Source organism: Scatophagus argus, chromosome 4, assembly GCF_020382885.2.
Source record: "Scatophagus argus isolate fScaArg1 chromosome 4, fScaArg1.pri, whole genome shotgun sequence".
In the NCBI taxonomy this organism is placed as follows: Eukaryota; Metazoa; Chordata; class Actinopteri; family Scatophagidae; genus Scatophagus; species Scatophagus argus.
Genome location: NC_058496.1, coordinates 7,650,470 through 7,661,577, shown reverse-complemented (window position 1 = coordinate 7,661,577; position 11,108 = coordinate 7,650,470). Strand labels below are relative to the sequence as shown.

General features: G+C 40.9%; 1 protein-coding gene across 1 annotated transcript; it reads right to left on the bottom strand.

The window, feature by feature from the left end:
* Positions 1 to 721: 721 nt before the first annotated feature.
* Positions 722 to 10,298, bottom strand: myo1ha (myosin IHa). Its single transcript, XM_046386123.1, has 32 exons — positions 10,287 to 10,298; positions 8,940 to 9,074; positions 8,734 to 8,849; positions 8,389 to 8,587; positions 8,222 to 8,302; positions 7,524 to 7,703; positions 7,321 to 7,419; positions 7,119 to 7,232; positions 6,958 to 7,029; positions 6,730 to 6,849; positions 6,570 to 6,637; positions 6,273 to 6,378; positions 6,070 to 6,150; positions 5,892 to 5,983; positions 5,447 to 5,541; positions 5,300 to 5,346; positions 4,942 to 5,022; positions 4,331 to 4,436; positions 4,127 to 4,244; positions 3,913 to 4,026; positions 3,758 to 3,834; positions 3,607 to 3,675; positions 3,412 to 3,496; positions 3,168 to 3,330; positions 3,002 to 3,085; positions 2,828 to 2,921; positions 2,695 to 2,750; positions 2,476 to 2,611; positions 2,317 to 2,387; positions 1,896 to 1,993; positions 1,706 to 1,805; positions 722 to 1,608 (listed from the first exon to the last, which is right to left on the bottom strand). Exons 1-32 carry the CDS (start codon positions 10,296 to 10,298, stop codon positions 1,582 to 1,584), a joined length of 3,096 nt encoding a protein of 1,031 aa, XP_046242079.1. The 3' UTR covers positions 722 to 1,581.
* Positions 10,299 to 11,108: the final 810 nt, after the last annotated feature.

The window sequence follows — 11,108 nt, the reverse complement described above, 5'->3', positions numbered from 1 at the left end:
TTGCTTGTCCTCACTGTGGTTCTGACGGGTCCACTGACACGTGACAGAAGTTTGCTTTTAGACCTTTCTGTCTGAAAGCCTTTAGAAGGTCAGGTAACATTGTATGAAGAGCAAAACAAAATCTACATAGGGAGGAGGTCAGGGTGCATGAACAGTTCAAAATGCAAAATTTTCACCCAGAAGACTGTTTACGTCATGTGTGAAATCAAATATTAACTTTTTAACCCAAACCCAAGTGTTTTCCTAAACCTAACCAAGCAGACTTGGCACCTAAAACTAACCAAAGTGTAACTATTTCACAACATTAACCATATGTACTTCAGAGCAGAAAGTCTTGCTTGCAGAAAGTTCTAAGACAAACAACTCTATCTCTGCATTCCACTGTTAAAGTCATCAGTGGATTAACAGGGAGTTGTATACAATGGGGCCACATGGTGGCACTGCTTTACTCTTAGAGCAGACCTGGGCACAAAGGGCCGGTGTGGCTGCGGGTTTTTGCTCCAACCAACCAAGAGCACACAGTTTGACCAATCAACTGTCTGAAGACAGAGATCAGTTGATTAAATGAGTCAAGTCTGGTGTGCTGCTACTTGGTTGGAAAGAAAACCTGCAGCCACACCGGCCCTTTGTGGAACAGTTTGCCCAGGTCTGTCTTAGAGGATGCTACAAGGCAATTCTGTAGCCTTCAGATAATAGCAATTAAACCTTTTTAAAATGTAATAATTTTTGATACAGTTAAGATATCGTAGATGGATGCAACATTTCACTGTAGTGCTTCTGCTATATTTTAGTTTTAACATTTGTGCATTTTCACATCACTCCAGTGATCATTATTTTCAGTGGAGGGAACTTGAGCTGTGACCTGACGTGTTAAATGTACTGGGGTGATTGAATGATGGATGCTGAGGTTGGAGTGAACGACTGTAACTGGAGATCCCCCTGGCAGGAAGGGAATCCTGTCTACAAGCTTCTAACAGGGAGAGAAATTAGACCTGTCCTTCATCGCAGCATTCATCAGAGAATGTACTGTTTGCACACAATAGCTTTGAGTTGAATTGTCTAACAATCACAGTACTTGTAGGTCTGTTGTACAGAAGTGAACATATATGTATGTTTTATATTTATACATACTTTATCACAAATAAATTTCTACAAATATTCTTTTGTTCGGTTTTTAATTTGCATATTCCCATTATCAGTGACCATACAAAATTATGACACATATGGCTTCATTTTCAGAAATTAGAAGTACACATTCTTTGAAGCAGTTTGAATAATGTTGACTGTTTTGCATATTAAAAGAGTATTGTAGATTTAAATGTTTAACTTATAGTCCAGTGTGTGTTTGCTGTATACAGAATCATGTTAAAACTTTAACCTCCTCTCAGAGTTTAATATAGAGTGTATATTGATGAGTACAGATGAGAAATGTGCAGTGTACAACAAAACAAGTTCATTCAGGGTTTCTAAAGAGCTGCTGTTTCTGGTCAGATGTGTTTCCTTCAGACATGTTGATCTCCCCTTGGGGGACTCTTGATGAAATATGCAGGGGCTTCTTGTGTGTCTTCTCAACCCCACACGTTACCGTGTCCGAGCTCGAGTGGCAACCTGCAGCGACAAACAGCTTGACCCATGTTGTATCCCTTTTGATTCATTTTAGAGCAGAGCAGTGCGCACACTCTTCATATAACAACACTCATCTCACCACCATGAGGTGTCCATTCTTGGCCTTGTATACCATTGGTTCCTGTCCACTACTGAAGTCCACTGCACTCTCTTTGCCTGCCTGGATTTCAATCTTGATGCTGAGAATCATCACAGACACACACAAGTGTTTTAGAAGGAAGCACATAACAAATCCAACCTCTTCAGTTCTCTCTGAAACGCAGACTCACCTGCCCTGAATCACTTTGATTGCATTCTGTTTGTTAGCAATGATGCAGAGTTTGGTCAAGAACTCAAACAAGTGCTCGCACTGCATTACAAGGTCCCCCTGAAACAATAACAAAACCATATACAGTCCTACAGATGGAACCTTGATTAGAAAAATATCATTTTGTATGTGGCTTCAGGAAAATCTTTCAAGACTGTATGATTCAACAATGTACAAAGTAATGATTCCTTTCAATAACAATCAGTAGGATAAAGAAGCTGCCTTTATCTCTTTTAATTAGTACTAAAAACAAAACATCATACTCAGTTTGTTGCACCAAACAATAAATACATTTTCTCAGTGTCATATTGTCATCCAAGGCAGAAAATGAGGCAGTTCTGAAGAGCCCAATTATCTGCTACATGTCATGTATATCCACTTACCTTCTGTTTAGGGTCCTCACATGTTATGTGGAATACGATGATGCTATCAGTCAAGTTACTGACTGAAATACCTGCATGAGTAGATTACAGTCAATATGAAGGCCAATATGAAAACATCCCCAGTTGCAGGTGAAATCTATAATATGATGTTGTCCTGACCTTTGAGGGAGGTGTACAGCACTCTCTGTTTGATCTTGGCTTCATCTATCACATAGGCAGCTGTCTGGGTGAGGATGAGCTGTCGTGGCCTTGGTTTGAAACCGTTCCTGTCGTATTTAACTATCGGGACGCTGTACTGCAGAAACGCAGAATACAACACAGTGGTTTGTGTTTGATGTAATGCTGTATTGTTTGATGAAATGCTGTACATTTTAATACCTTAATGCGCTCATTGCGAATCAGCTGGAGAACCCTCATGTTTATGTCTTGTTCGCCTTGAATGAAATAAAAATTAAATGAAAAATGACTGTTCAAAAGAAAATGGCACTGGGGGAATGCGTGTGAGACTTACTGACTCTGGTGTCCACAAAAGGTTGAGCAACACTCTGCGGATAACTGTCCTTTTTGTCCTTGAAGATGGAGCTGGTAACAAGCTTCAGTTGAAGCTGGAGGGACAAAAAAAATCTAAATCAGATTTTTACAGAAAGACCATATGATGATCCAGGCCTAGATGACATGCTTTTACCTGTGCTTTCCTCTGGGGTGTGATACCTCTCACATACTTCCGCACCATAAGACGGTAGTGAAGCTTACGCAGCATCTCTGATGTCTAGCAAGAACAAAAACACGGACAAATAAAATGTTAGTTCACATTTAAGCTATCTGAAAATGAAGTTAAGCAACTGTTGTACCTCTGTGAGGACAGAAGGAGGTGATAACCAGGTTGTTTTGTCCAGAACGGTCTTTGGCAGATTTCCTTTGAGCCTGTTCAAGTAACTTTGTCTCACAAAGGCCAGGTACTCCGAGTTATCGGTGCTTTTTGCTTGCCCTCTGTTCATGTAACCTTTGATGAATCTAAAATTGATTTTAAAATATTGTGTTGGTTAAGATGTGACAGTCACCTTAACAACAAGTGAGTGTCATCTTCTTTCTTACTTCTTGATGACTTTTACAGCCCAGGCTCTCTTGTCTCTCTCCTTCCTCGCCTGCACTCCTCTCCAGCAAGTTTCAATCTTAGTGGCTGAAGAAAAAAGAAGAAAAAAATAAAATAAAATAATGTGTAAATGTCCTTTAATCACATTATAAAAGAGCATAGTGCATTTGGTCCGTGTCATGTGTTTTGGCATTTACCTGCTTCTTTCTGTTTTTTGAATTCACCCTTTGCTCTGTATCCTTTGTATTTGGCCTGCAGCCTCGTTGCTGCACATTCAGAGCACAATATTGAAACACGGCGAAACTCAAAATGACTGAAATTAATGACAAACAATTCATCTGTACTCACCCAGTTCATGTTTACATTTCTCAAAGGCATCCTCTGTGGCGTAAAGTGTCCTCGGATGACGGATGAATATTTTGGTGCTATAAGAAAAGGAAAAAATAAAACTGTTTTCGGTGTCTCCTGGCTTTAAGTGAAACACACGGAAACCCTGTCCTCACCGTCCCATTTTGTACTCATTTGGCAAGTAGCCCAGATATTGCACCAGCACTTCCACTCCATCAGCAGGCACTCCTCTCCAGTGAGGCCAGGTGGCAGGACACAGGGGTTTATATCTGGAAAAAACAACCACTCAGCACTGGAGAGGAACTGCTTAAAGTGAGGTTTATAATTTGAAAATCAAGCATAAGGTCCAGGCTCTGTGGCCCTTCATACCTCTTTAAGAAGACCTCATATTTGCGTCTGTATGCAAAGCCAGCTCGTCTGACCCGGAGGTGCTCCATCAGACCCAGGTACTTCACCTGGTGCCTGATCAGCGCCTCATCAAGCTGACCTGCGTTTGTGTGAAAGAGGATTCAGTTCAAACATTTCCACCCTGTTATCAAAACAGCTGCACGTGCCTTCTATCAGTCAAAGTACCTGGATGCTTGGACTCGTTTGATTTTAGACAGCGTATGTACCAGGCCTCTTTAGCCATGAGGATCTCTGTCAGCTTCAGCAGGCTGCTCTTAAACTGGGTCGCCACCTACAGACACAACACAAGGGTCATAATCCCCAACAGTTCATCTGTCAGATGCATATGGCTTAACGATGACACAGTCAGACTGCCACTGACAGACAGAAAATGACCTGTCTTTGTCTCAGTGGTCACTCCATCTACACCACTTATTGATTTATTCATTCCTCTTTCTAACTTCTACATTATACACATTTTTTTCCCTTTTCAAAAAGTATGAAAACATGTATCACATACAGTATGTTCACTATGAGCCACAGTCTTATGTGTTTTATTAATGAGCACCGTTAATCATTTAGGGATAGTTAGTGGTAGTTTGTATTATTTGATGTCCTATTTGTAGAAGGGGTTCTCAGGTTTTTTTTTTTCTGAATATATGGAGAGAATAAGAATATTTTCCTGATGAATATTGTTTTATAATGTGGGCTGAAATGTTGATTCGATGCCAAAAAGTCCTCCACAGACACATTTGAAGGATATGGAGGTTGAGGGGTCAAACATTGTGAGCACTCACCGTTTCTGGTCTTCGCCTGCTGTCTCGATCCATAACGGAGAAGCACTCTCTGACTATGGCATTTTTAGACTGACAGATCAGCTATGAGAAGGAAGTATATCACACATAGATCATAAAGCACCAGTTTACCACAACGTGTAAAACATTGTTTACCAAATATCCTGCATTGCCCTTGTGTATTATTCCAGCATGGCCAGTGGGGACATGTGGAGCTTTTTCACAACAGACGGCAGTGTTATAATTCAAGTCAAAAATTTCTGCTCTGAAAAAAGACCAATGAATATAATTTATTTTTTGAACAATAAACAATAAATTAATACACTCTGTGCTAATATAAAATATTAACTTGCAGACTTACATCTTTTATGTTTCTATATAATAGGTCATTGTTTTTGTCCAGGAAACCTACAATATCACAAAAAGACAACATAAAAATGGCTGTTAGTTGGTTAAAAATGTAAAATGATGTTTGAGTAACAGGGCCTGCCGCTGTGTTTTCTTTTACCCACAACACAGTAGGTGACCTCGCCAGCATAATGCAAGAGGCGGAAATCTCCCCTCTCCAGAGTTTTACGTGTCATTTTGTCAGCCAGTTTGTGCCTGCAGCCAAAGAGGTGGAGAGAGATGGAGGGATGACAAATGAGAGGCCTTGCAAATCAATCCTAATCCTCTGCTTCTATTGGCTCACTGTCGCCTCGCTCACGACACCAGCCAACAGAGTGCTGACGAATAGCGTGTTGAGGGGCAGCTTTGAATTACATAATATCATCTAGATGGAGTTTGTATTTAATTAAAACAAACTGTTAATTATCATTTGTGCAAGTCAGATAAAAGCAGATATGATTGGTGTCCAGTTGCCACATCATTATGTAATTTCTAAAGCAATTAAACATCTCTTAGATATTCTGTAGGTGGATGTGTGAGAAAATTAAGGGTGGGTTTCAACTCACGTGACAAAGTGGGGGTGATTTCCCATCTTTTCTTCTAGTCTCTCCAGGAAGGTGAGATCTGTGGCGTCTCCTGGCCTTAAACACTCCTCATCCTGCAGGATCATTGTTAACACACGTTTATACTGCATTGCACTCCAGTGTATTATATTATACTATTTCTATTCCAGCAAAAACACACCAATATTGATATAATTCCTCTGTGTTTCTCCTCAACCAGGTCACAGATGATCTTGTTGTTGAAGAACTGCACCGGCTCCCACTGCGGGGAAAATGATAAAAAACAAAACTGTGGCTGGGACTCTATTCAACACCAATTAATGTAAACATGCTGTATCATAGTCAGTGATTCATTACGTTTTTGTTTGGGGTTTACAAGATTACCTCAATATCCTCTGCTTCATATTCTTCCTGCTCAGCCTTCAGTGTCAACTGGATAAAAAGCTGCTGCAGCTTCTCATTGCAGTAGTTTATACAGAACTGCTCAAAACTGAGGAAAAGAATCACAAAAAAGCTGAGTAAAAATCATCACAGGAGAATTATTCAGAAAGTCATGAAATTTTCACAATGTATATTGAGAAAAACTCATTTTGGATAAAACAAAGTCAATAAACCAGCCTTCATCAGGGTATCAAACTGAATCAAAACAACATTTTAATAACAGGAAATATTTCTTTCTACCTGTTAACATAGAAAACCTCAAATCCATAGATGTCCAAGAGCCCTATTACAGTTTTCCTTGAAGAGTCCTGATGAAAAGTACAAAGCCATAAATGTCAGTAAAATCAGAAAAATCCTCACTGTCTGGGATTTGTCATGTATCTCACACTCTTCCTGTCACCTTGTTCTCTATGGACTCATTGATCCTGTTGACCAGCCAGGTGAAGGTCTGTCCATAGATGGCTTTGGCCAGGGCATCTCTGGCATAGATGGCATGATCATTTGTGAAAGGGCTGAGGACCTTCACAGTGAAACACATCAAAGCTAAATTTCAAACATGACATTCAAAGTTTAACTAGAAAAATAACCTTGTCATAAATGAAAGCTATCTTAACATGCATGCACCTACGTGATCTTGTCTTGCTTCAATCTTCCTGTACGTGAGTCCCTCTTGAAGACTGTGAGCATCAACTCCAAGTAGCTACAGGGGAAAATAACATCAAGTGAGTTTATTCTTTGACTTTATGTAAAGATTCTGGATATTCTTTTATTTCCTTTCTATTTTCTTACATTTGAGACCCAGCACAGCTCTGCACTGTTGTTCAGGAGGACATGGCCTTTACTGTCGGAGTCAAACTTAACATTCCCCAAGTGGAGAACGCTGGCGATAATCCCAAACAAGTGCTGAACAGAAAATTTGTGAGTGAGCGCAAAACTAGTAGGGAAGAGTGAATGTTTTAAATCAGAGCATCAGCAACAGCCTCCAACTTACGTTCGTGTTGATCTTATTGATGTTGATGATTTGCAGAGCATTTTTGACTGTTTTCCAGTCATTTCTGTCATTTATGGAAGACACAGTTGCACACTCTCCCTGCCAGGAACAGCAAATGTAGCCACAGGTTTTCTATAGTCTCATAAATATTCACAAGACATAAATGTTATATTATTAAAACAGGCCCACAGTGTTATACATACTTGGGTTAGATAGTTGTAATGCTGAGAGTCTCTCTTCAGGCCCAGCTGCTGCAGGAGGTCCTCCTCTCCTCCCTCCACTAGCTGGTAGAAGATGTGGAAGTTTCTCTCCCCGTGATTCTGATGCACCACCCTTGACTTCTCCAACAGGTAGTTCAGGATATGGCCTCCGACCGCATCCCCCTGTGGGCATCATGATCCTAAAGACAGCAGCTGTACAACTTGCAGGAAAAACACAGCCTATATGGTCCAGGGAGTGGATTTAAAATAAAAAAAATCTTCCTAGAAGAAAATATCCTCTTCTTGAAAGCTGGTTTTTCATTCTTGTTGTTTTTGGATGAACAAGTTCACCCTTGAGCAAAATTCTAAAAATCTTCCCTTTGGGTCCTTTTTTAGGCATCTTAATTTTTACATTTAAACTGAACATTCAGGCAAAACATTTACTGTTAAATTTAGTTTGTCATTTTTATTTCTTACTTCAACCACAAGTTACTATATATACTCTAAAAGCACCTTGAGTGTTTTTCCCCTAATATTTGGATAACAGTGCAAAGAGTTGCTGCTGAGGAGTTTAGCTTATGGTTTCTGTACACATTTATAAGAACTTCAGTGCAGTCTGAATGAAACTAATGATGATGTATGACTGATAATATAATATATCTCTTGGAAACTCTTCTGTGAATCTCTCCCTTAATTCTTACCTGGCTGTCAAACTCTATGTCCATATACTTTCCAAATCGACTTGAGTTGTCGTTTTTCAGTGTTTTTGCATTGCCGAAAGCCTGTGAGGAAACACATCATACAGACTCATTCATTTTAACATGATGCTGCTTTTCAGTACGTCATTACAAGAAAGTAACCATCAGACCTCAAGGACGGGGTTGGACATGAGCATTTTGTCCCTGACGGTGTTTAGTAAAGTGGTGCTCGGACAGCTAACAGCGTAATACTGCAGAATCTTCTTGGAGGCCTCCGTCTTTCCTGCTCCACTCTCACCAGAGATGAGGATGAAGTGATTGTTGAACTCTGCCAGCATGGTTTGGTAGGCGTTGTCTGCCAAGGCATAACTATAGGGATGCAGTCATAATATTTCAAATGTGAACTGAAGAATACTTGAAAGAAAAGATTTTCATTGTTTAAATCAGTTGTGCAAATGCTGACAGACACACATATGTAGAAACATGCACAGTTTTCATGCATATAATACACTCACATGTGTGGAGGAAGTTCAAAAAAGTTGACACCCTTGTAGAGTTCCATCTGTTTCTTATTGTAGATGTCCAGCTCTTTGTAGGGATTGACAGACACGAGCAATGTGCCAATGTAGGTCTAAGAGAATGAGTTAAAGTGATCATATTATTTCTTATTATTATGCATTTGTTAACAGCAGGTTCTTTAGAAGTCCTTTCTCGGACTCACATAGATGAGGTCTTTGCTGAAGCGTTTCTTGAGGTTGCTAAGGAAGGCCGCCTCTGTGGTTTCATCCAGAAGGACAAAATCCTGGATTCCAACCCGGTCTCTGGCCGTCAGGGCGCCCTCCAAGTCCAGCTGACCCTGTGCACCAAATTGTATCAAGCGTAAGGCAGCCAAATGCACAGCTTAAGAGCACATCACATTCAGTTCTTCACAGTATTTCATAAATTTAAGTTAGTTGTTGTTCTAAACTTAAGAGGAAGCAAACTGCCAAAGTGACAACAACATGTGAAACACATTTTGCATGCATAACAATGATTATTAGTATTTTGACAAATGTGGCTGGATGAATGAATGTTTGAATAAATGGCTCTGTGGGGGAGGAAGAAACTGAAAAAAGCACCAGAAAAAAGCACAAACATGGTCCCTGTAATTCTATTGAAATAAGAGGTCTGAAGGTCCTCTGTGTCTTTGAAGCAAAGATCTGAGATTGTGCAGACGAACAGACAGAAGCTAATGATCGCTACACAGCACACAGGGACCTTGGCTGGCAGCCCATAGTTCACTAGAGCTGATGCACCAACCAAACACAACACAGTGTGCAAATGGACTCGGGGAGCCCAAAACAGCGGCACATTTAAGATGCATAGTGGGAAAAATTCCACCAATCTGTTTTGCATTCTCAGCACCAACACTTAGACCAAAGGTTTTCACAGCTTTTGTTGGTTTTGTATTTTTTTTTCTCTCTCCATTGGAAGCAGAAGTCCTTTGATTCTCAACTCTCTCTGTAAAAACATTAAAAAAGATAATCCATTGGATCTAATTGACACAAAGCCCTTCGCTCCCCCCTTCTCCCCTGCCTCTATCCTCCGCCTATGGCCCTCATTTCTTCTGAGAAAGGCCAAGTGTTTTTGTCCTGTAAATACCACGGAGCAGAGACAAAAAAGACGTCTTTAAAATGCAGTCTACAATCCATTACACAAATTCCCCCTGCATATCCATTCAGTAATTATTCATTAGAAAACATTTAACGTCACAGTGAATTTCACACTAGGCAGTCGAAACACAATAGAGGAGATTTGGCCTATTTTGGGGTGAGGAGCTGGGGAGGGGTTGGCTGTACAGAGGAAGGGTGAAGGCGAAGGAGGGGGCGGAGAGGGGAGCAGTATTTGTCTGATCTGAGAACCTCTGAAACGGGGCCGTCTTGAGACAACGGGACAGACTAAATAGTGCAGTAACGGTCTGTGCCCCGCTGCTTGCTGTGACACTCATTTAGTGTGCCCTGAGGGTGAACAATAGAGGCTTGTTCTTAGCAATCCTGTGCTGTAATTTGGACTTCATTACTTTGCTCACACAGGGCCCCATGGTAGGACAGAGAAGACTAGTCAGATGAGAGTGTTTTTTTTCCACCTGTCAGGCCCGCACCCCCAATGCTCTCAGGCCTCTCCTCAACAATACCCCTCACCCTGTGTCCCCACCAATAACCCTCGCCCGACCCCCTTCCCATAGCTGCCCCTCCCAGCCACCCACTTTAAGCCAATGAGACAGGTGAACAATATCATTGAAGAAACCCTTTTTTGGACGTCAGAATCAATCTGGCGATGTGATGGTAGTGGTGCTGGTGTGGGGTATCTGTGACACCCCCTTTCTTCATGGGAACAAACTTCTCTCAGGGCAGCACAAGCAGACAATATGGTGGGACAGCGTGACTTAGGGATCTGCCATACAGTATTACAAGTAATAACATGGACAGATAAGCTCCTGTCAAGAGGAGGATTAATGAATTCACTGGTGATATAATAGTGCTAATGTTTCAGGTTTTCATTTAGTGTACTGGTGAAATCTAAAGGCTCGTTGTTTTCCTTTCAGGTTTTTTTTGGTGTCCTGCAGGTATTTCTTTTTAAGAGAGCTGTCTGCAGCATGCATAAGTGTTTCTAAAGACACTGTGGTAGAAAGGCCGAACACTGACTGGGCGTTCTCAGCGCAGGAGGACAAGACAGTCTGAGCTGAAGAAAGCACCTGACTATACAAAAAAAGTTTTCCTCATGCACGTGTTATTTTTAGCCTCATATAATCCAAACCAACTAGGTTGTAATTCTAGTTATAATTAAACGGCCCCATCTGATGCACAACGGAAAGAATGATTATATAATGAGTCCACTAAGCCATTGTCAG